The following is a 26,123-nucleotide window of genomic DNA, read 5'->3' on the forward strand; positions in this document are numbered from 1 at the left end:
ATTAATTATTGAAGACAAGCTTGTGAATACTAGTTCAAATTTAAATTACGATCTAATTAAATGCAACGTGTTTGCGATCTTGTTTGTCCAATGTAAACGGGTGTTTCTAGGGCATGTTACTCCCGGGACGGTACGTACTAAACCAGATTAATTACTTCAAATACATTAACTTATTTACTTACACAATCATGCAAATTAATACAACAGAACTATTATTCAAGAGAAAAATAGAAACTGAAACAAGTTAATTACATGACATAGACAGTGTGATGAAATGAAATTAAATTGTGAAAATATCACTTGATCCTTAAATTTATGTTATTATTTATTTATTATTATTTTTTTTGTTTGAACTTAATTGAACCTTGTATTATTTAAAGTAGACAATATGATTCTTTTTTCTCAATAAGTTTTATGAGGTGATCACATGTGGGATTAAAGTCTTTTTTTTTTTAATTTCTCTTTCTATAGAGATACAACTAGAAATACTAATCGATCAGATTGGATATGAATAATGTCTATCCGCAACAAAAGAAAATTCATTCGTAATCTATTTATTTATCTGTTGGGTACCTGTTTAAAAAATACTTGTAAATATTTAAAAACCTACGTGAATATCTGTAAATATTTTAAAAAAGATATTTTATAATTTTTTAAAATAAAATTTAATTAAAATTACAAAAAATATAAATATAAATTAAAATTTAATTTTAATAAAATATAATTTTTAATTTTTAATTTTAACAAGTAACAAATATCCACAAATGAAGATAATATGATAATCACATCCAACTCATTTATAAACATAAATGTTACCTTTAAATAATAAATACTTACTACGAATATCAACTTTCGTCAATAATTTTATCCACAAATATAAAAAATAGAGATATTTTTTCCATCCCCGAATACAACCCGAGATCAATTCTTTCAAATTCAATATTTTTGTTTTTGTTGTAACTTTTATATTATTTTTCGAGATCCGTAATGACAGCCATAAAAAATAATTATTAGACTAAAAACACATAATCACTTATATCAACCGTAGTTTAACACAAAAAATCACACTTCCTCTATTTAATAAATGTTATAACTTAAATCAGTAAAAAATAAATATAAAAATAAAAAACGAATAAAAATCCTAATATTTGAAATCAAATTTATAGTTAAATCTAAAATAAGGAAAATTTGAGTTGGTTTGATTTCTTTCTCATTTTTTTTTCTTTTATCATCTTGTTCAAGCTCCCATTCAATTTCTCAATTTGGTCTATTGATTGCACTAGTCTCTACCAGCAGCTACCTCAAAACTTGTTTCAAAAAATTCTTACGAAACTCACTTTCTGGTGTGAGATTCATGAGAACCAGTTGTGAGAATTTATGGTTGTAGTCAAAGATGCATTTCATTGTGAATAATGTTTCTTGAGATTTTCCAAACAACGTTGAAATGCTTGAGCAATTATTACTTTACATCACCATTGGTGAAAACACATTCTGTCACTTTCTCCAAATCTGGTCCCACTTCTGAACCCTCACACCACTCTGCTATGTAATCCACCTCTTCCACTTCATTCAATACTTAAACCCCCCACACTCCACCAATCACCACACACACACACGCTCACTTTCTCACACCCAAAAATCACTGATTTTTTTCTTCTTACAAACACCACCATGCCCAGTGGTGATTCAACTCCACCCTACCATCCCACCACCAAACCCTCCAAACCAAACACTCACTGCAAAAAAACAAACCTCTATTCCCTCGTCGCACTCCTCTGCATTTTCTCATACACCTTCGGTGCGTACCAGCAAAACTCCAAAACCACACCACCCACAACAACACTTTCAACAAAACCATGTTTCCATAGCGTTCCCTCCACCTCTCACCTAGATTTCTCCTCTCACCACAACGCCACTGCCGCCTCCCTCCCTCTTCCCACTTCCACATTTCGCTACCCTCCCTGCGACGTGTCGCTCAGCGAGTACACCCCATGCGAGGACCACGACCGCTCCCTCCGCTACTCTCGCCACAAGATGGTGTACCGCGAGCGCCACTGTCCGTCGAAGACCGAAACTCTCAAGTGCCGCGTCCCCGCGCCGCACGGCTATCGTAACCCCTTCCCGTGGCCGGCCAGCCGCGACGTCGCGTGGTACGCCAACGTGCCGCACCGCGAACTCACCGTCGAGAAGGCCGTGCAGAACTGGATCCGCTACAACGGCGACCGCTTCCACTTCCCCGGCGGCGGCACCATGTTCCCCGACGGTGCTGACAAGTACATTGACGACATTGGGAAGTTAGTTAACCTCCGCGACGGTACGGTGAGGACCGCCGTCGATACTGGCTGTGGGGTACGCGCGCTTTCCGTTTTTCTCCGTTTTTTATTTTTTGATTTTTGGTTCGTTGTTTCATGGTTAAGAAAACGTTTTTTCAAAAAGGAAAAAAAAATTAAAGTGGTCTTTTAGATTGGGTTGGAACATCTTTGTGCATGTTAATGTTTTTTACTTTTGGTACATGAATGATGATGTTTCCACCGTTTGGGACCCCACCCCCTTATATATATATATATTTATAATTTCGAAAATTAAAGTGATCATTGATTTGTTATATTTTGTAATTGTTATAAATATTTTTATTTGGTATTTTTTATTTTCTCTTAATCATTAATATTTTGTATTACTATTGAAAACAAAATTGAGTTTTCGAAAGAATAAACTGGGTTTAAAGTGTGATCATCATTACTACTTCGTAATATGAGAAGAAATGGGTCTAATCCTAAGGGCCTTATTCTTTACAACAACTTAAGGGGTTGTGCCTTCGATTCACGGGTGTTAACTATTGATATGTTTTGTAGCAACTTTAGATTTAGGAGATGCGTGAGTAGAAGACTCACTCACTGTTTAACTGAGACAAGGGTCACATAGTAAAACAAGAAAAACGAACAAGACTCACGAACTATCACGTATATAATTTTATTAATTTTTACAGCAATTATTTTAAAGTTCTGTGATTAGATGTGTACAATTAAACTCTAGTGAAAATGCTTTAGATTCCAAAATTGACATTCAGATTAGGGTGAGTTTGTCTTCTTCTGGGGAAGGTTTTTCGGATAATTTTGTAACTTTGTGTGTGATTTGTTCGTTTTTGAGACAAATGGATCCAAAACTAGTGTATCTGCCTGGCTTTCTGGCCTTTACAAAAGCGAGTAATGATATTCTCTTGGATTTTCTCTATTAAATATTTCTCGGGATAGAAATTGTACACTTTGTTTTTGGAATCGAAATTCCAGCTTACTGCATTTTTTTTTCTCTTTTCCCCGTAATTTCTAAGTTTGCGTGAATTTCGACTTTTTTTTTTTTTTCATTTTGTGTTTGATTTTCTTTGATGCTACATTTCCTATTTTTTGAACAATCTCTTTAGAGAGATTCCGTGATACTCAAGAACTAGTTAAGCTGCTGTTATAACTAGTTAGAAATATTTTTTGGTTCGGACCTATACAATAATTTTTACATGGATCTTAACAAGACAACTGTTTTTTTTTTTTCTGTCAGTTTTACCTTTGACTTTTACTAAAGAAATAAGAAATGTATTCCACAGTTGAATTTACCGGGCGAGGTAGGTGCTTGACGAGGTAAACTAATATAGATAGTACTATAACTGTGATTCCAAACTTAATATATTATAGTTTACTGTGATTTATAAGCATTGATCGCGTTCGGCTGGAAGTGGAAACATATTTGAGTTGCTGATTATTATAATGCTATTCTTTAATTTGTTTATTCCCTAACGAGGCATTTGTCTGGTTAATCACAAACCAGATGTACTCTTCCTAACCTAGGTTTTCGATTCATGTATTTAGTATGTTACATTATAATGTTAGATTAAGCTATTATTATTTTAAGTCATTTTTTCGCGGATCACATGTGATGTCCCGATCACATCTTTGGAAGATTCATCTGCAATCTTACTCAATAATATGTACGTGTTGTGGTTCAAAGGACCAAAAGGGTAAACCTTAGAAAAACCTGTTACTGACTCAAAATCTTGTCAGCTATATTTTATGTCAAAAAATGGCTTCTTTTGTCAAGAATAATTTTAAGAAACTGAATTTAATTGGTGAACTGTGTAATTGGCCATATTTTAATATTACCAAAAACTTTGATAATGCAGGTTGCTAGTTGGGGAGCCTATCTCCTTTCACGTGACATCATAACAGTGTCAGTTGCACCAAGGGACACCCATGAAGCACAAGTTCAGTTTGCTCTTGAAAGAGGGGTTCCTGCATTAATTGGAGTACTAGCCTCAAAGAGGTTGCCTTTTCCTTCCAGAGCCTTTGACATGGCACATTGTTCACGATGCCTCATTCCATGGGCTGAATACGGTATCAATATTCTCACTCACCAAATGCCAGATATTGTAGGCTTCTCTTCAAAAGAAAACTAAATAAAATAATGGTTTCATAGGTATTTTAGTCTATGGAAAATTTTGGTTTGAGTTTTTATAAATTGTAAAAATAGGCTTTATGATAACGTTTTATGTTTTACATTATCAGAACAACTATTTGAGTCATCTTCTGTAAGTTATATCTCTATAGGATTATACACAGTAGTTTAAATAAATTAATGTGTGAAGAGTAAGACTAATTTAAAGTGACACCCTCAGACTTATTGAGACTCTGGACATGACTTCCTGACATTCTATTGTTTTGGACATTCCACTTCACCAAAATACATGTGTTTTTGTGTAACAAGGATGTCAATGTAATGTTTTGGGTATTAGTGTAAAAGTAAAAAAAACAGAGTGCATCTGAAAAATTGTTTGTGTTGTTTTATATATTTAAGCTAGAAAGAATGAAGCTTTATGATTCAAAATTAACGTGTTTTTTTTTTTTTTCTTTTCCCATTCGTGGAATTAGATGGGCTTTATCTAAATGAAATTGATCGAATTCTAAGACCCGGTGGGTATTGGATTCTATCTGGGCCACCAATTCGTTGGAAGAAATATTGGAGAGGATGGGAAAGAACAAAAGAGGATTTGAATGAAGAGCAGACCAAAATTGAGAATGTCGCTAAAAGCCTGTGCTGGAACAAGCTAGTGGAGAAGGATGATATAGCCATCTGGCAGAAAGCCAAAAACCATTTGGAATGCAAAGCGAACCACGAGCTCACTCATCACCGACGTTTCTGCAAGGCACAGGATAACCCTGACAAGGCCTGGTATTTTCCATTACTCGTGTTTGATTTTTTTCAAGTAAACATTTTCAATCTGTTTTATTGTTTATGGTTAAATTAATCTGTGCACTTCGTTAAAAAACTGTCATGCACTCACAATTTGACACGAATAAGAAATTTGTTAATTACTATTTTAGAAGTTATACATATTATGATTCCTGATTAGTTGGTAATGTAAATGTTTTCCATTGAAATTGTATATATACTAAACACGGTTTTAAATACATAAACCTGATTACAGGGTACGTAATGTATGTACTGACAGTAAAAGAATTCAAGCTGTCGTCCAGTGACAAATTGTCATGTACGATATTTTGAATGACTTTTACAATGCTTGTTTAACAATTTTTTTTTTTTATCAACTAATAGTTTTTTTTTTTTTTTTGCAGTGGATAAGAACTACTATCTAAATACTCTGAAACTCTATGAACTTCGTGAGCTCTTTAACTTGAGCTTTTTTATATTCACTTTTCAGGTACACTGATATGCAAACATGTTTGAGTCCTCTGCCTGATGTATCCAGCAAAGAAGAAACTGCAGGTGGGGCATTGAAAAACTGGCCTGACAGACTAAAAGCCACCCCACCAAGGATTTCTAAGGGTACCATAAAGGGTGTTACCCCCGAAATTTTCTCAAATGATAACAAGCTGTGGAAGAAAAGGGTATCATATTATAAGAATGTTAATAATCAGCTAGAAAAAGCTGGGAGGTATCGCAACCTTTTAGACATGAATGCTTACTTGGGTGGATTTGCTGCTGCTCTGATAGATTCCCCTGTCTGGGTCATGAATGTGGTTCCTGTTCAGGCCAAGGTTGATACACTTGGTGCAATATATGAAAGGGGGTTGATTGGAACATACCATAATTGGTTAGCTCAGTTTTTCTTCAATCTTTATTTGATGGAATCCATTCCTTTTTCTTTTCTCTCTGTAAAATGTTTGTGGCCATCATAATGTTGCAGGTGTGAAGCAATGTCTACTTATCCCAGAACTTATGACTTAATTCATGCTGATTCGGTGTTCAGCCTCTACAGTCATAGGTATACATTTATTTATTTTAACATTAACTGAAATTTTCAACAAAGTTTAAAAATTTGGATTTGTCTTGGCTATTAAATCAAAATGAAAAAGTTGAGTGATTTTGAATGTCTGAACATGAAACTAAATAGAGAGTTGATCTGTTTATGCATTGTAGATGTGAATTGGAAGACATATTGCTGGAGATGGATAGGATTCTTAGACCAGAGGGAAGTGTAATAATTCGAGATGATGTTGATATATTGGTAAAGGTAAAGAGTATAGTGAATGGCATGGATTGGAACAGTCAAATTGTGGACCATGAAGATGGCCCTCTTGAAAGAGAGAAACTTTTATTTGCTGTCAAAAACTATTGGACATCTCCACTTCATCCCCACAAGAATAGTTAAATACATAATTTTAGCCATTTAGATGCCCCTTTTACCAGTTTATGTCCTTTGTTGTTACTTTAGTTTTTTCTTTTTTTGTAAGTTTTTTATTGTTATTCTTTTTGTAATTTTTATTTTTTTCTTTTCTTTTGGGGCTCGAGCTGCATATTTTGATATCTAGTTGATTGAAAAATCACTTTTTAACTTCTCACAAGTTAGCTTCCCGATAAAGCTTTTTATTGGCACCAATACTTAGTATCCATATATTTAAGTTTTTTCTTATAATTGTAAGAATAAAGATTTGTATTTTAAAGTTGAAGTCATGTTAAAAAATTTAATTTTAATTTTTAATATAATTATTTAACATATAAACTATAATATACATGTTTAAAAAGTTATATTATTTTGATTCTTGTAAATACAATCATTATTTTATAAAATAGTTTTGTCTATAAATGAATTGACTTATAAATCAAGGAGTCTCAGCTTTAAGTCTATTAAGATTAAAGGTTAAATGAGCGGAAAACATAAAACACTTAATTTATGATGAAGAACATAGGGTGGCAATTAGGGTCTGGTTTGTTGGATTGGCTCGCAGGTCTGCGAAAAAATACGGGGCGGTCAGGATAGTTAGCCCATAGGCCTGTAGTGGTCCGGTCTGCATAAGCTCGTAGTCTGCGCGGGCAGGTCCACAAGTCCGCATAAAATTAAAAAAAAAAAACTTGCACTTGTGTATATTAATTACTTTTTTATGGACTCTTGTATTAACGTTTCAAATTCTTGTATAACTGGAAAAAATAAATATTATGTATTTTTTTAATGTGCTAAAATTTAAAGACTAGGTTGTGTATGTCATAGTATCAATGATGAAAATGTTGAATTATCAATTTATCATCTAATTCTCCCAAAGTCTTTACTTAATTTTGTAAACTTCTTAAAGTTTCCCAAATTTTAAATATTGAAAGTTTTATCATAAAAATTTTTAAAAAATTAAAATTAAAAAAAGTCAAGAAATATACGGGGCGAACCAGTATTTGCAGCCCACATAAAATGTGCGGGACGGAACAGACTAGCCCGTGTTATGCGGGCCTTATGCGAGCCGGACCTAAACAGGTCGGCCCGCATTGCCACCCCTAAAAGAACAATAACAAATATGTAAGCACTGTAGAGTTTTGTTGTGTTTCCAAAAAGTTATATATTCATTTTTAATTTTCTCAAAACCTTATTTATGCTTTTTTTTTTTAATTTAAAGACACTCTACTTTTGATCTTTAAAGTGATTTTTTATTGTGTTCATTTAATAATGACAAAAAAAAATAGTTAGCTAGTACTATTAAAAATATTAAATGTTTAATATTAAATTATATGACACCCAAAAACCTTTTCTACTCGATTCAAATTATTTTTCATTATTATTCACTTTTTTCTTTCCACAAAACATTTAATTTTTTTATACTATTTTACTTTTACGATGTATTTTCAAATGAATGAAAGTATCATTACTCTAATTATAATTCTAACTCATTTTTATCTTTAAAATCACTATACCTTTTTTTATCTAATATAAAAATATCATCTGAAAGTTGATTTAAGAAAATTAAAGGAACAAAAAATGAGATTTATAAAAAATTTCAATATTTTCTTATAAAGCGATGGAAAATATATATAGTACCTCTTTCATAGTTCAGAAGAAATTAGTGGTTTTTTAGTAAGGTATTTTATGTGAAATATTAATTTTTCTTTTCTCATCTGTCTACATTAAATATTAGAAACATACATTTTTATTAATAAATAAATGAGAAGAAAAAATTTAAAAAATCATTTATTTATTATTAATAAAGAGTAATATATGGCAAGAAATAGAGGAAAAAAGATTAAAGAAGTGATGCTCTTCATGTTAAGTTGGGATGCTGCAGCACCAAAGTTGTGAGTTGAAGAGCTCAAGGGTAGGTGCCTCACAGAATGAAGAAGCCTTCTTCTGCTCCCAAACTTCAGCACCATAAATAGAGACATTGCAGACACGAAAAGCATATACAGTGAGAGAGTAGAAACGAAATAAGCAGAAAACATTTGAAGTATAATCGAAGTGATGGGTGCAGCAGCAAAATCTGTCTTAGGTTGTCAACTTGCTGTGTTGGTCCTGTTGGTTGTGGGAAATGTTAGCCTGATGGCTAGGGCACAGCGCAATGCCTGCACAACCGAATTGAGCAACCTGAATGTTTGTGCACCCTTTGTGGTGCCTGGTGCATCCAACACCAGACCAAGTGCTACATGCTGCAATGCACTCCAAGCTGTCGACCGTGGTTGCCTCTGCAACACTCTCAGGATCGCTTCTCAACTTCCTTCTCAGTGTCGTCTACCCACTCTCACTTGTGGTACTTTCCCTTTTCTTTCGTGTCAAGAAGTGAACTTTAAATCTAATTTAATTTTATAAAATTGATTTTATTTTTAATATATTTTGAAATTTTTGTTTTTAAATATCTTTTAATATTTTTAATATTCGTGAAGTTCTAACTTAATCTTACAAAATTGTCTTTTCATTTATCTTGTTTATCCTGTATGGAGGAAGTTTGATTTATTTTTGTTTTACTTCTGTTTTCTTCTTAATATAATATGTTTAACGTGTTCTTCTTATTCTTATTGAATATGTTCATTCACTGTCATCTAAATCTGCAGGTGCAAATTGATGAGTACGGAGTGAAGTGATACCTTAGATAAGAATAATGCATAAACTCGTTTTATAGGGTTTGTTATATGGTTTTATGTTACTATGACTTTGTAACTGTCTTTGTTATTGTACCACACAAGAGAAATGAATGCAATGAAATAAATTGTGCGAGATTTTAATTTAGTTTCATATTCTTGTTACATAATTGTTAATTATTAATTTTAACTTGATGCTTAATTAATAATGGTTAAAATTAAGAAAGAAAAAAACTCTTAAGTTATACATCCATTTCACACCACCTTCTTCGCTTTCCATTATAAAAAGGATGTCAAACGAATGGAAATATATATAATATTCATAAACTTAAGAACATATCTATAACACTGCTTCTCCGTAGAAGCATTCATTTTTTTTGTCTCATTATTTAATTTTAAGAATTAAAAAATATATAATTAAAATTAAAATAATTTAACCACGGCCAATACAAAGTTTAAAATAATTTAATTTTGGACCTCAGAACATCTTTTTTACATTGATAATAACCTTTAAATAGTAATGTTATGTTGAATGAGAGATACTTTTCTTTAACAAAGAATGGTGTTTCTCGGAAATCACGATTTTTGACAATAGTAATCTTTAAAAGTTATTAAAATCTATTTAAAAATATTACTGAAAATTATATGAGAATATTTCTATGAAAAAATTAATCCAAACCCATTATTTCAGAACAATGTCATTTTCTTAAAAATATATATGAAAAGAAATATTAATTTTTTTTCTCAAGTGACCATCTCAAGTGAACTTATTACATGAAGTATAACACGAAGCAGATTTCCTCAGATGTGCAAAAAAAAAATTATTAGTGCAAAAGTAATTTTAAAACTAATAATTATTAAAACTAATGCACTTTTAACTTACAGTTAACTACTACGGATTATCACGAAGTCATATGTTATATCAGTCACGTTTTCTTGCGAAATTAATTTGGCACTAACACAGATTTTTTTTTTACGTGAATTTGACGCAAGTGCAATAAATAAATTATTTTTGCAATAGGCCCAATGGGATTTAAATGTGGGTGCATGTTAGAGTCTTCAAAAAAATTAGGCCCAATATATGTACCTAAAATTTATGTACCTAAAAAAGGACGCTTTTCCCTGCACCTCCAAGACCTCTCATGCACCTCCAAAATTTATTATTATACCCTTCATTAATATACAGGTGAAAGTGGGTAGCGACGCAGTAAATTTCATTTACTGCGTCGCCAACTTCTCTGCACCCCCAAAATAATTTCATACTATTTCTTCTCTCGTTTCTTCTTTGTCTCATTACTATGCCTTTATTTAAATTTTTCTCCGTTTCATTCTCGTGTGATCCTTGAGCTTTAATTTTCTGTGCTTCATTCTTTCATTCTCTGGTGGGTGGTGGTCCCTCATCCGAGGTTTGTGTCACTTTCATTTATTTTTTTAAAGGAATCTTGTTTATTCTCTCAGTGTCCGTTGTGCTTGTGGTGGTTGAAGGTTTTGTGTTTCTTGTTCTCTGTTTGAAGAAAGGTGGTATTGTGAGTAACATGCGTCCTCTTATCTTCTGTCTAAGTGTGGTAGTTCCCATCCTCTTATCTTCTGTCCAGGTTAGCCTTAATATTAGCTTAACCTTTTTTTTTTCTGTTTATGATGTGAAACAGAATTCGTATTCCGTTTCAAAAAGTATGAAACAGCTTCCACATCCCGTTTCAAAAAAACAACACGGAATCTTTATGAAACGCATTCTGGCATCCGTTTTACACCATTTTGAAATGGATTACGTAATCCGTTTTGGGAAAAAATTGGAAAAATTTGGGATGTAATCCGTTTCAAAAAATTCGATTTTTTTTTTAAACGGATTACAAAATTCGTTTCACAATTTTATAAAACGGAATTCGTATTTCGTTTCCCAAATATTTTAATTTTTGTCTTGAAACAACTTACGTAATCCGTTTCGTAAAGGTGTGAAACGGAATTTAAAATCCGTTTCAGCAAGTTCCATGTGCTTTTTTCGCAAACGGGTTTTGGGATCCGTTTCATATGTTTCTACCCTTCACCTACACTCTCTTCTCTTCTCTTCCATTCCCCAATGCGTGTCCTCTTTCTATTTCTGTTTTTCCATCTTCATCAAACCCTTTCGTTGCCATTCTCAGACTACAACGCCCTTATCTCTATTCGTTCAGCCATTACCGACGATGCCACTCCACCCGTTCTCTCTTCCTGGAATGCCTCCACCTCTCACTGTTCCTGGTTCAGCGTCACATGTGATGCCCACCGCCACGTCGTCGCTCTCAACCTCACCGGACTCAACCTCTCCGGGACTCTCTCTGCCGACATAGCTCACCTCTCATTCCTCTCCAATCTCTCGCTCGTCGACAATAAGTTCTCCGGCCCCATCCCTTTGGCGCTCTCGTCCCTCTCTGCTCTCCGCCTCCTCAAGCTCTCCAACAATGGCTTTAACCAAACCTTCCCCCCAGAGCTCTCGCGCCTCCAGAGCCTCGAGGTCCTCGACCTCTACAACAACAACATGGCCAACACACTCCCTCTCGCCGTTGCACAGATGCTTAATGTGTCGGATTCGCCCAAGTGTCTAAATCTCCGCATTGAACCCGTGGTCGTGGGAAGAGCCTCTACTCATAGCGGGAAGCCTTTTCACGACAACATGATCCTCGTTAGCCATAGCCCCTTTGTATACAATGCTTGCACCTCCTTTGCCTATAATATTATCCTCCTTCAAGCAATGCAAAACATCATCAACAGTGAAGTTCAAACGTTGGAATGCAGTCAACTTCCATGCACGAGCCTCACTGGCCTTCTTCAGTGATCGAGCCTTAAATATTGCCGCCACAGCAAAAGCAATGGAACATAAAAGCAAACCGACAACAAGTAGAAGCTTCATTTCAGGTTCTAAATCATAAAACAAACATGTTATAACAAAACATTACAGAGTTACAAGACCACCTAAAAATGAAACCCCTCTGAGAGATTACAGTAAAGCAAACACACCCATGACAAGGTAGTTAAAACATACGACATATACATTATGGTTCTATTAAAACATATTGTATCACGCTAAAACGGATTTCACACTCCGTCTCGGAGAAGAACCAAAAATAACACCAAAACGGATTCCATATTCCGTTTCAGCCTCCTCCAACACGGATTCCATAATCCGTTTCAGTCAAAATAAAAAAAAAAAAAAAACAAATTGTGTATTTTGTTTCAGCTTTCTGGGAAATGGATTTCACAATCCGTTTCGGTAAAAAAAACAAAAAAATACCTAAACGGAATGTGTGTTCTGTTTCACGCATGTTAGAAACGGATTTGGAAAGTCGTTTCAGTGAAATATTAAAACGAAGACATGATACAGATCTTGTAATCTATTGCTAAAATCATTTAAAATATACAGACAACCATTCCTAAAATCAATTAAAATATAATAACACTACTTAACTGGGCAAATGGAGAAGATGGGGACCTGTGGAGTTGCGCGAAAGGAGAAAAGGAGAAAAGGGAGGCTGCGGAGGTTAGGGAGAAGAACAGTGTGTGCACGCTCCGGAGAAGAAGAGTGTGTGGAGTCTGTGTGGGAGAAGAGCACAATGTGGGAGAAGACAGATGAAGAGTGTGTGAAGGCTGTGTGGGAGAAGAGCAGAACGTGGGAGAAGAGACCTTCACGCGCAGCTAGGTCAAAGATTCTCCTGTTGGGGGTGCAGGGAATCTGATTCTTATTACTTTATTGGGGTGCGTTTTGGGGGTGCAGAGGGTGATGGTGTATGGTTTTGGGGGTGCAGAGGATATGCGGTAAAAAAAAGATAGTAACTCTTATTTTTTACCATGGATAAACATGAAAATAAATTTGGTTTTGAGAATACAAGAGAGATTATTGGAAAGGAGAAACCCCTAAAAAAAATTAGTTACATAAATTAGGCTCAAGTACTTAAAAAAATTAGGCCAATATATGTACCTAAAAAAAATTGACCTAATCTACATGGTTTAACCTAAAATTTTTCTAATCTTTTCTTTGTTTACCATTTTACCCTATATTATTATTATTTGTTATAAGGTAATTTAACTTTATGAATCTTATTATTATTATTATTATTTTCTATTTCTATTTTCTTTTATTCTCTAACACAAATATGTCGAACTATACAATAAAATAAAAGACATTTACATTTCAAAACCAAATATACATGTATTTAAACAAATAATTATTTGTTATAAATCATTGAAAAATATCTCAAAATCAAATCAAACAGTAAAAACAGAGTAGTTATAATTGGTAAGTTTTGTGCCTCCACATACTCCATTCAATAGACCCAGAATCATTATTTGTCACTGTAGTTTCTTTTTAATATCCTCTATGTCTTTTTTATTAGTTGTTTTCATTATTTAATATATGTGGGTCCAGTTCTTCAACCATACCAACAATCAAATTAGACTCATTCACCATTTAAATTCTCACTTTCTAAGCATAAAACCTTTAATTCTCATTAAATTCCACACATTACAAATAAATGGTTTTCACCTTCTTTACCCGTTTCATTCAATACCAATCTTTCTACCTCAACCTACTCATTTCACATTCATTTCTACATTATCACAAAAAACTTTTAACAATCATCACTTTCAAAATCATTTATATAAGATCATGGAATTGCCTTATGTTTGGAAAAATATTTATTATGAGCAATGGCCAAACCAAAAAGGACCAAATTAAAGTTTTGTACTTGTTAATTAATTATTCATTATTCTTATTATTCCTTTCCTTTGCAAAGTCATATCTAGTTGTTACTAGTTTCTATGTTTCAAAAGAATTAATAATATTAATGAGACAGTGATATCTTAATTAAGCTTAACAAGTAAAAGTTATCCTATGAATGTAATATTAAATAAACAAAGTTAATTGAAAAAACAAATGTTATATTTTTGTAGATACTTGACCCAACTAAAAAGTAAAATTTAATATTTATAAATTTGTAAATATATTATCCGCTTTCGTGTCTTAATTTATTCACGGTTTTATTTTTAAAATATGTTTTTAAAAATTAAAAGAAGAAACTGATATTAATTTAGTTATTTAAATGATGTTAAACTATTAAATATGTCAGAACAAACTCTAATTAAGTTAGACAATTCGGTCGGAAAAACTTAACTCACCCTGTTCAATTATCAAAGTTTTTCATAAGATGAAAATTCTATTATGAGATAATTAACATGGTTTCCTTGTTACTGTATAAAATATTAACTGCGAGGTTCAAAATTCTTTATTCACAATTGGAAAAGTATGTTGGAAACTTAATTTATGTAATAAGTGCAGCTTTTTTTGACTATTATCATGTTTGCGGTAGATGAAAATTAATTTGAACAAACAGCGGATAAGACAATATATTGTACTTTGTCACAAAATAAAATAAAATTTTGCAACTAACGTATTAATTATGATTTCATTCCCCCTCGTGTGTCTAATATATTTAAAGGTGATTTATTTGCTTTTTATAGTACTGTTTTTATTTTATTTGATTTTAAGTTGTCTTTTAATATTATTAATATTATTATTATTATTATTATTATACCCACTGTAACGTGTGATCGGCAAGAGACCACGGTGGTTATTAATATTATTAATAATAATAATAATAATAATAATATTATTATTAAAAATAATATTATTTTTTTAAATATATATATATATATATATATATATATATATAAATTATTTTATACAATAAATTATTATACATAAATTTATTATGTTTAATATGTCTTTATGTTTTTTTTTTTCGGTGTGCTTTAATTTTGTTCAGAACAAATCAGAACGACTATTATTGTGATAAGAATCCATTGGATTGAAAAAATTAGAATGAGTATAACGAAATAAATATTTTAAATGAGCTGTTATCTAAGGCCAATCAATATTTAAAACCTCTTGGAACTATTTAAACGAAAGTAGAATTTTAAGAGTTTTATTTTTTAATTAACGACTTATCTTTGATTATATTTATTTATATTTATTTCTCTTATTTTTTTTAGCAAAAAAATAAAAATGTTGATCTTTACCTGTATGTTATTCGTTGTATTTAATTATTAATTATTCACTCGTAAAACAAATATAAATAGAGTTGTTTCCTTCTTTCTTAATTCCTCACTACTAATTAATCTACTATTGTTTAATAAAAGTTTAACTTAACTTTCCCTTATTTATCCCATTTGTACTTTAATAAAATTATTTTTAAAACAATTTTATTAAAATAAAAAATCTCCCTTTCAATCGATTTCTTATTGTCATTTAGATTTTGTAACAAAAACTAACAAAATAGGTTTCATAATGATTTAACTAAAACATTCCACTAAATAAAAAAAAAAGTAGTTTTAAACAAAAGTAGTTTTAAAGATATTTTTAACAAAACGTGTTTTTCTTAAATAAAATTATTTTTAAAAATTATTACTAGTATATTGTCAATCTGTATGTCAAACATCTTAATTTCACATACTTTGATTGGTTAATCACACACTTTAAATCTTTAAATTTTTTATCGTTGAAGTATACTTCTTAACAACCATACAAAATATAACTTCTTAATTTAGTTTTAGATTTAATGATTCAATATATTTTTTTAAAATTTCGATGTTTTCAAATTATTACACACACGTACACTTGTTTCTACAAATTTAGACCCTATATAAAAGATATTAAAAATTTAAAGAATAAATTGATGTTGTAAATTTTAAAAAATAAACTATTTTTAAGTGTAGAGGTTAAATATACAAAAAGTCATATATAGCTATTAAACATTATTTTTAAATTTAATTTTATTTAACAACCTATCTGCCATCCTTTTATCTTGATTTGATTTTGATACCATTTTATCACTTTTAATTTATTTATTTCATATCAAATTTCAATATTTTTCTAACATATATACTCTTAGTCAGCTGGTGTCGTGTCATAACAAATATTTTATTTTCGAAAATTTAAGAAAATTGATATATAAATTTCTTCCACGTTTATTTATATAAAATAAAAGAATATTTACAAATGTGCAATACTCCAAACTGGTCCATTTAAGTGTTCTTTTCCTTCTCATTCTCTTCAACCACTTCCCTTCCAAAACTCTTATCTTCTTCTCTCTCTTCTCTTCTCTTCTTTCTGCTCAATGCATTGAATTCCCTCATGGGTTTTCTCCGGCGACTCTTCGGCGGCGCCAAGAAACACCACCACACTCCACCACCCTCCGAAGGCTCAGCTCCTAAACCCGCCAAGGACAAGAAAACGTGGAACTTCGTGAAACAGAGTACGAGGTACAAGTCCACCACGTTGTCCTCACTTAACAACTTTGACCCTTCTACTTCTTCTGCTCCTTTCTCCGACTCCTTAGACGCCAACAAGCATGCCATCGCCGTTGCCGCCGCTACCGCCGCCGTTGCAGAGGCCGCTCTCGCTGCCGCCCACGCAGCTGCCGAGGTTGTCAGATTGACCAGCGGCAATGGGCCTCCCGCCGGAAGACCCGCCCCGGCGTATCATCCCAGGCTGGCGGCTGAGAATACAGCAGCCGCCGTGAAGATTCAGTCGGCGTTCAGAGGTTACTTGGTATGTGAAAAAACTGAAAATCTCGTTTTCTTCTTGTTTATAGATTTTCTTAGTAGAAAAGAACAATTTTTAGTATTTCAATTTAAGTTATTTTGAGTATAACAGTGACAAAAGTTACCATATTTTTATTATTATTATGCATCAGACCATCTGTGTTTAAATGGTATTTATTTTCTTACTGACAGGAATTTAAATTAGATCAAATTCGTATTTTTTGTTTTTTAATTATGTTTGGGAAGTGAAACAGCCATGTTCCGTTGATTAAGGAATATTGAATGAAATTGTTTTATATTCTTAAAAAGTTGAAAGTATTTGAGGAATCTAACTCTAATGTGAGTATTTCAGATAATATTTTATGCCCAGTAATTTAAAAACAGTAAGAGTACACTTTTTTTAACTATTGAGTTGACTATTATTGAAAAATATTTGATTCCTATGAGAAAAAATTGTGAGTTTCTTGTTTTTAAATTTTCTCCCCACGTTTACAGCGTGTCAGCTCATTTCAAATTTGTTGACTCTCTGACTCCGGTGCTTATTTTTTCAATTAATTTTTCTCGGTAAAATGGGATTTTCCTTCCATATTCTGTTTCTCGGGAAACAAACACTGGTCAAATATGGCTTCATTTTCAACTCTGTTTCTTTTTTTCTGAACTTTTCACCTATCCAAAGAAACCTGTTCCCTCTCACAATCACAGCACTCATGCCATCCCTGCTTCCAATAATTTTTTTTAAATGATTTTTAATAAAATCCTTCTATGATTGATAATTATGGAGAAAACTTCATTTATAAAAATCCCACTGTTAAAAAAAATATTTTTGACAAGGATTTGGGTTCCGCCGACAAATCTACAGATACCCACTTGTAAATGTTTGCATCACAGGACAGGAAAACAAAAAAAATCCCATTTGGGTGCTTACTAAGTTTTAAGAGTGTGAAATTTCATTTTTTGATATTTTTCCCCCGACGTACAAACTTAAAAATTCCTTAGAAAAATGAAATTAATCGACTTTCCGTATTTGAAGAAGAAAAAAAAAAGGATTTTTTTTTTTGAAGTTTTGGACGGCATTGAATTCCAAATGTTTTAGGCCAAACGCATGTATTTGATTTGGTTTTCAATGTTGTGGGTGTTGACTGCCACATGTGTTGGCATCATCACGTGGTCGCTGCAATTTTAGTGTGTCGCGTCACTTTTGCGATGTGGGGTGTGTTTTGTTCTGCTTTCTGTCGTGTACTTGTGTGGTAATGCTTATGTGTGATGAGGGGGTCCTTCAGAAAATGTTGCTGTGAGTCTAAAGTAGTATCTGGTGCTGTGACGATTCTGCATTCAGCTCAAAGGGACCTTGTTTTGGGACTCTATTATGTGACAACACAAGGATCAAGGGACCAAGAAAGTTTCGAGAAATGGACAAATGGGTAATCTGTGGGAGTGAGAATATGAGTGAGCCCCACGTTTTGGTGAAGTGGCCCTGCTTCATTCAACCCATTTCGTAGGTCATGGACCTCAATGCTGGAGGGTCACTCTGCCATATGATGTGTTGTGGTTGAAATGTTATAGGTTGTTGATTCTCAAGGTGTGATTTTTTTTTCCTATATAGAAAGATTTCACAGGTGCTATATGTTCTTTTGTTGGGGTTGACAAAGGAGAAGCCGAAAGTGAAAAAAGTGGGGTTAAAGTGAAAAGTGATCTTTTACACCATACTTTTAACCTTCACGTGAGAGGAAGTTACTCTTTTTTTGAGGACACAAGGACCATTAGTTAGGCTGTGATGTTTTGTTTTGTTTCGAAAAGAAACTGAAAGTAACATTTATGGCTACGACATTCGATGAACTTGAATTTTCACCTTCTTCCCTTTCTACCATGGTGGGGCATGCAGACATTGGAAGCTTCAATGAACATACAGAAGCACCAATAATGCATGGCTTTCCACTGTGTATATATGTGTTTTCTAATGATTACACCCATCACCCTCCACTTTCTTCATGTCTTTTTCATTTTTATATTCTTCACCTTTCTGACATTTCCCATCTTTTCATAAGGGTATGCTTCTTTTTTTATGAGTTTAGTTTTTAACAGTTTAAAGTAGCAAGCATAACAATGTATGATCAAATGACATTGTACTTGTACAAGGTTTACATGTTACTTTGTTCCAACTATGATGCTATGCTGCCCTTTTGATTATGTTTTGTTCTTCTTTGATTGCTCTTTAAAATCTTCTTAAATTTGTGATGAAAGTTTAAATTTTTACTGATATTTTTGGTATGAATTTGGAAGGCAAGGAGGGCTCTGAGAGCACTTAAGGCATTGGTGAAGTTGCAGGCATTGGTGAGAGGCCACATTGTGAGAAAGCAAACTACAGATATGCTAAGGCGCATGCAGACTTTGGTGCGATTGCAGTCTCGGGCACGTGCCACACGTGGGAACTTGTCTGATAATATGCATTCCTTCAAGTCTTCACTGTCTCATTACCCTGTAAGCAAAGTCAAGCATTTTTTTTTTGTTCTCTTAATTGTTGCCATGTCATGATGATCTTTATCTTAATAACCCTGTGATGGCATCTAACTTTATTCAAACTTGTTATCTTTCTTAATGTACTTTTCTTTATCTATTTTTCTTTGTGCATCACCCCACCAAATGTGGCAGCTAGGAATCTATTGCAGAATTGCTTTCCACCCTGTACAAAGCAACATGTTGCAAATTAAACTGGTGCTACAACATGCTTCTTTACATGATCATTAGGTTGGATAGGAAAATTTGGATTCTCTTGTTGGATTTTTTCGTGTTGTTCTTCTACTCTACCTTTAAAATAGACTGATGAACATCAGTGTATCTTAGATGTTCAGCAGAGGATAATACAAAAAATTCCAGTAGAGAATTTGGACTCGTTAGATAGTGCCATTGTGATAATGTAACCATTAAGATATGACTTGTCAAATATAGTGTGCCTAAAAGATTGGTTATCTGTGGTTAATTGCTGTGGAAAATGGATCAAGATAATACCTTTAATCTTTTTTCTGAACCTTTTTTGTTTCATTTGTAATAACTGAAGGTCCCTGATGATTATCAGCACTCACTTTACGGCTATAGTACGAAATTTGATGGATCTGTTCTGAAGGTACATGTGGTTCTAGTTTGTATGAGTGTTTAGATGGTGAACCTATAAATATGATTTCCCCTTATTCTCCATTTTCATGTTGCAGAGATGCAGTTCCAACGCAAATTTTAGGGACGTTGATTTAGAGAAAGCTCGGTTTGGTTCCCACTGGCTAGACAATTGGATGGAAGAAAACTCTTGGAGCCAAACCAGAGATGGTTCATTGAAAACCTGCCACCTTGATGATGAAAAGAGTGACAAGATTCTTGAAGTGGATACTTGGAAGCCACACTTGAACTCACACCATTATTTGTCTTCTGATTACAACAACAATGAGAATTTTGTGGCATATGAGTCTCCATCAAAGCGTTCTTCAAGGGAGGGTGTACTACCCTTTGGCTCTCTGAAGCTTCACAGAGGAAAAGAGGAAGCATCTTTGAGAAATGTTGAGGATAGTCCTCAAGCATTCTCTGCTTCATCTAGACATGGAAGTGGCTCAAGGAGAGGTCCATTCACACCAACTAAGAGTGAGTGTGCATGGAGTGTGTTCAGTGGGTATTCTGGTCATCCCAATTACATGTCAAATACTGAATCTTCAAGAGCCAAGGTTAGGTCACACAGTGCTCCAAGGCAGAGAATTGAGTTTGAGAGATATGGTTCCACAAGAAGGTCTCTACAGGGTTTCTGGGATGCAGGACCTAGTTCTGATAGGGATTCTACCACAAACACCACCAGCTTGAACAGAATTGGGAGTGCCAATTTAAGGTGACATCATAGTTTTTTGTTAATGAACACAATGAGGTCCCAGAAAAAACCAAAAATAGAAGACATTAGTTTACTTTTGCTTGGGTTTTTCTGTGTATGACAGCAGTTTTAGGATGTAAGTATTTGACCTGTTTTCTCCTATAGTCTTTGGGCCTACACCATCAAAGGCCACCTTTATTCACTCATGATTGAGTTTTACTGAATTTTATTATGTTCAAATACATGTTCTTCACTGTTTTTACTCAATTTTGTTGTGTTGAAATGTAACATGTTTTGAATGCTCTCATTAATCTAATGTCGTTTATGACTGATTCATAATGATATTTGAGTTAGAATATTTCAAATGTTTTGAACAGTTCAAACGTCGACTTGTATAATATATGTTATTTAACGTAATTGGATTAAAATAAATATATTAATTCATTCTTAAAATTTGGGATAGACGAATTCTAATTTTATGTTCAAGTTTAAGAATTAAAATAATATTTAATCTTAAATATAAAAAGTATGGACACCATCCACCTTTACCCGTAGATGTTTGCATATCTATGGTAATCTACTAATAGCTATCACTTACCAAAATGACAAGGTGGTTGTTTGTGATGGAATCTTCTGCAATAGGAACCTATCGTATTCATGATACAATGATGCTTAAACATCCTTTTACATTGGGGCAGATATGAACAACCAAATCCAGAATTTATTTCTTACGCTCATATCCTGTTAATTTTCTTGTGAGAACAATCTTCTTCAATGAGGAAAGAGACAAAACCATATATTAATGAATCTTTTATCTTCAAGAGGAAAAGTATTACTCATTAGAGGAATCCAATATTGTATGCCACTTTCTTGTTTTCTAGCTTTGATGCTTTCTTCATAAGACTATTTCAACTTGTAATCTTAATATCAGGAGTTTCAGTTTGATCAAAATGGGTTACTTAATATGCTAATTTAAGTCTTAAGACTCTCTCAACACTGGTTTTTAAGATTGGACTTTCCTCTTCTTTCCAAATGAATTGCATAAGGGATTGTTCAAAATTTGTCTCAAATACAACGCTGTATTCACGCGACATGTCATATATCACCAGACATGTATAGATGTATAGGTGCGGTGTTAACGTTAATCTAACAAAAATTTCTCAAAACTGGAGAACTTAATTGCATTAAACAAAAATTACCGGTCAAATTAAATTTTCAAAAAAAATTAGGGGATAAAAATGAAATTAATCCGGTTTTTAACTATATATCCAATGTTTGGTTAGTATTCCTATTTTTATTTCTTTACATGGGAAATTTTTGTTATTTTTTTATCTATCCAATGTGAATTCTTCCCAGTTATATTTGTTCCACGTGAATTCAGAGGAAAACTATACCTTAGCTTTCTTTATTGTTTTTGCTTTCGGTGGACCATTTCATAGATATGGACACCAACACAAAAGGACAAAAGATTGCACACATGAAGTGGCACAAGAGACAGCATGACATGACTCCTCTCCTTCCTTTTGTTTGTTGTGTTCCATTTTGCTCTGTTTTGTTCTGATTTTTGTCTCTGTTATGACTATGAAAAGGATCTGTGGCCTTGGATGCTCACTGTAGGCCATGCCGTTGAAGAATAATGCAGAAGCAGCAGTTGTTCCCATTAGATCTGGTTCTTTCTCTCTTATCTGTTATCTTTTATCAAGAGTATCTCCAAAACCTATAATTTGAGGTTAAGGATGTCTTTTGTTTCAGTGTTACAACCTATAAATTTGGCTTAGTCACACAAAATGGTCTTGAAAAGTGGAAAAATGTCTAAAAGAAATCACACTAAGTTCTTTCAAGATTTAGAAATCATTGAAATAAATTCTGTCCCTCTTCACAAAGATCCCTTTCATTCACATGATTAGAAATTGAATCACCAACATGCTTAAAAAAAAGACACACCTATCTTTCATCTGTGCTGGACCTTGTAGGTAGGTATCTGTGATCAAGTTTTGGACCACAGCGATCCAACTCTGACACACTTTTATCAGACGGCAACTTAAAAACATTATACCAAAATCATTTGCTTTTATCAATCATATCAAAGATCCATAACCTCTCATCTGAATCACCATGATATCAACTCTTCAACTTATGAGGGTTTTTCATGAGAAGAGACTATATAGTACACATAAATACATAAATTATGAGAGTAAGAAGAAAGAATGCGTACAGAAACGTACAATAAATGTTTAGTGAACAAATAACTCAAAAGAAACTTGTTTACTGATCTATTAAAACTTTTGTTTAATATATAGAGTATAATGTCTCAAAAAAAAAAATCTAATAAAATAGAATATTTGATAATAATAATAAAAAAAAATATATGATATCTTCATCGATATAAATAAAGGCAAAAGATATATAATATCTTTATCAACACATAAAGATCTAGTACAATGAGTTGTGAACAAATCTATATAAAAGGTCAGAACATTATTTTCGATTCAAAACCTTAAAACAATAAATTTATAGGTCATTTTATTTATATATTACTAGTTATCTTATTCATTTTTATCTTATGTAAGACTTCCGATTCACTTAAAACTCTTGCCACGGTGACAGTGTAATAACTAGAAAAATGTGTCACAGACCAGATTTTCTCTCGGCATAATCAATTTTCACCTGAAATGAAAAATAATAAACTAACAGTAGAAAAGGAGTCATATGATCATGAAGTGGTTTATTTGTTTTTCACCTGTGGTGAATATGTGGAACATGACAAAGTGCAGTGTGAATGAAATAAAGGAATTAGGAGGACACGTGAATCATGTAATATATAGTACATTAATGGTGTGACATGCACATGTACCTAAACCAATAAAAAAGGTAGAATGATTTGGAAAGTTTCATGGCATCATCATTAGTAATTTTGATTAACTAAAGGGAAAACCTCGTCAAAAGAATAGGACAGAGAGATTATTGAAGGATGGGTAAGAACATAGTTTATGGATCCAACAACCACCAAACCTAATTGATATGAAGCTGAGGCGTAACAGATTCATTTGTAGTGTAAATAGGACTCAATATGACTGAGAATTTATGGAATGAAGGTTCTTCATCAACCCTCAAACTAAGAACAACTTGAATCGGAATTGAACTTGTGCCATGAAAGATTACTTAAACCTTTGAAACTAGATATAGAGAAAATTGAGGCATAAAAAATGGTTGGCTATTTTCTATTTACTCTACCTCTTAAATACGATGGGTCAATGTTTTTAACATATTTTGCTACATTAAGTCGAAGTAACTATTTTACCACCCTTATGTATTACAATAAACTTGTGAATAAGAGATATATGACTCTATGAAATATAAATAAATATATGAAAGATAAATAACTATGACAATTATAAAGGTAAATAGGAGATACAAAATATGAATATCAAAATTGCATATTCTCTCTAAATATAACTATAAATAATTGATTTTAAAAAATTTAAATAATTCTTGCAATAACAGTTTATGTATAATAATAAAGTCGTATTTTTCTTTTAAATCTATTTTGGTAAACTCAATATGAAATTACAATAGTTTATAAAAAAAAATGTCGTCATTGCAATAACAAATATTGTCTTAATTTAATTTGATTTCAATGTTTATTTTATTTTAACAAAACCTTGATTTCTGCAAAATTTGTCCTTTCTCCGCAATGGGAGTGTTTTAAAATAATACAAATGGTTTAAAGAAATGAATCTTTTAAATGTGTTGACTTCAATAATTATATTTTCGAATTTTTATACAAGTTGGACATACATGTAGTTCGATTTATTCAGTACTGACAAGTTTTACTATTTGTTATAATTTATCATTTTGTTTTAATTTAAAATTGAAATATTTAGTTATTATTGCTTTTGATAGTATTTTATTAAGTTTGTGTATCCTTAATGAGTTTTTTTTTCTTCTATCACATAAACTTAAGTTATTATGTAAATTCTTATAAGTTAACGAATCAGGCATACTAGGTAAGTTTATTAAATCTCTACAAATTTTGAAACTAGAAGATTGATTATTAGTTAATAATTAAAATAAATAGTAAAATCATATCAGAAAGGTGTCGTGGTGTAGTTGGTTATCACGTCAGTCTAACACACTGAAGGTCTCCGGTTCAAGTCCGGGCGACGCCATTTTTTTGTAATTTTACAATCTTTTTCAGAATTAAACATTGAGACCTTTGCTAAGTAAAAAAAAATGTTATATTTCCCAAATTCAAGAAAAGGTTTTTGTTTATCAAAATGTTATCTTGCATAGATAATTAATTACTCTGTTAAATAGTAACTATTGATAGTGCATTTATTTATTAACCATATAATTTTATTTAAAATATTAAAAACAATTAGTTTAATATTAAAAAAATAACATTTTTTTTACATGAAATAAAATATGAGAAAAAGAATAAAACCAAGAAGGAAATGTGCTCAAGATTTAGGTTTTCACCTTGGTGTGCGTGTGTTTAACTATTAACTAAGTAAACCCATAACAATTAAAATATTAAGTCATCATTATTAATTATATGAATTAGCCATCCTTATATATTATGCACATTTTTATATTTTATTCGAACCTAATAACTATCCTTCAATATTTCAATTAATAAATTAAAGTTCTATATTAAAATAAGTATTCATCCATAATTAAGTATATTAAAAAATATTCACATAGCTATAATAAACTAAAGTTAATTAATACTTAATATTTTTTCAACTTGAGTGCTAAAAATTTTTACAAATAGATTTTCATTGTGTTCGCATGTGATTTTTTTAAGAGCTTATATCTTTAATATATATTTTTATTACAATTTACTTCCTTGTCTTCTTTTTCTACCTATAAATATCACTAAGGTGCATGGGCAAAGATACAACAGTATAACAACAAAACAACTACAAACACTTGAGTTCTCTCAGAAGTGTTCTTTTTTTTTTCTCTATACTGATGTTCATAAGGTTTGGAGATCCTTCGCTGCACTCGATCGATCTAACGGGTTATTGTATTTTGGGAGAGAAACGTATATGATTTGAAACACATATGATTGTGTATTTGTTTAGCCATGTGCAATAGGGGCGTTTTCTCTCTAAGGATAGCGCTATGCGTGTCTCAACCCAGGATATTTCTACTCCTTACCTTTTATTTATTATTTATTATTGTTATAAGAATTATCAAATCTCTTATAAATATTCATTGTTTTATATATATGTCTTAGTATTATTATTAATTTAATAATAATTATTATTATTATATCATTTTATATTTTTATTATTACTAATATTATTTGAGTAATCATTTTTTAACATTCTTACATAGAAAAGTTCCTTGTTATTTCTATTTTTGA

General features: G+C 32.1%; 2 protein-coding genes and 1 non-coding gene across 3 annotated transcripts; all 3 read left to right on the plus strand.

The window, feature by feature from the left end:
- The first annotated feature begins 1,588 nt into the window (after positions 1-1,588).
- LOC114182126 (putative methyltransferase PMT16) lies at positions 1,589-6,848 on the plus strand. Its single transcript, XM_028068903.2, has 6 exons — positions 1,589-2,349; positions 4,169-4,379; positions 4,914-5,214; positions 5,705-6,097; positions 6,191-6,268; positions 6,424-6,848. The coding sequence occupies exons 1-6, from the start codon at positions 1,672-1,674 to the stop codon at positions 6,653-6,655; spliced, it is 1,893 nt and encodes a 630-aa protein (XP_027924704.1). The 5' UTR covers positions 1,589-1,671; the 3' UTR covers positions 6,656-6,848.
- Positions 6,849-16,405: 9,557 nt separating this feature from the next.
- Positions 16,406-21,019, plus strand: LOC114182340 (protein IQ-DOMAIN 24-like). The gene is made up of 4 exons (XM_028069198.2): positions 16,406-16,915; positions 19,189-19,386; positions 19,964-20,029; positions 20,115-21,019. Exons 1-4 carry the CDS (start codon positions 16,499-16,501, stop codon positions 20,775-20,777), a joined length of 1,344 nt encoding a protein of 447 aa, XP_027924999.1. The 5' UTR covers positions 16,406-16,498; the 3' UTR covers positions 20,778-21,019.
- A 3,828-nt stretch (positions 21,020-24,847) lies between these two features.
- On the plus strand, positions 24,848-24,921 carry TRNAV-AAC (transfer RNA valine (anticodon AAC)). The gene has a single exon. It is a non-coding gene; the product is annotated as a tRNA-Val (tRNA).
- The last annotated feature ends 1,202 nt before the right edge of the window (positions 24,922-26,123 follow it).

Source organism: Vigna unguiculata, chromosome 4 (genome assembly GCF_037176805.1).
Source record: "Vigna unguiculata cultivar grain cowpea cultivar isolate G323 ecotype 2 chromosome 4, ASM3717680v1, whole genome shotgun sequence".
Classification (NCBI taxonomy): domain Eukaryota; kingdom Viridiplantae; phylum Streptophyta; class Magnoliopsida; order Fabales; family Fabaceae; genus Vigna; species Vigna unguiculata.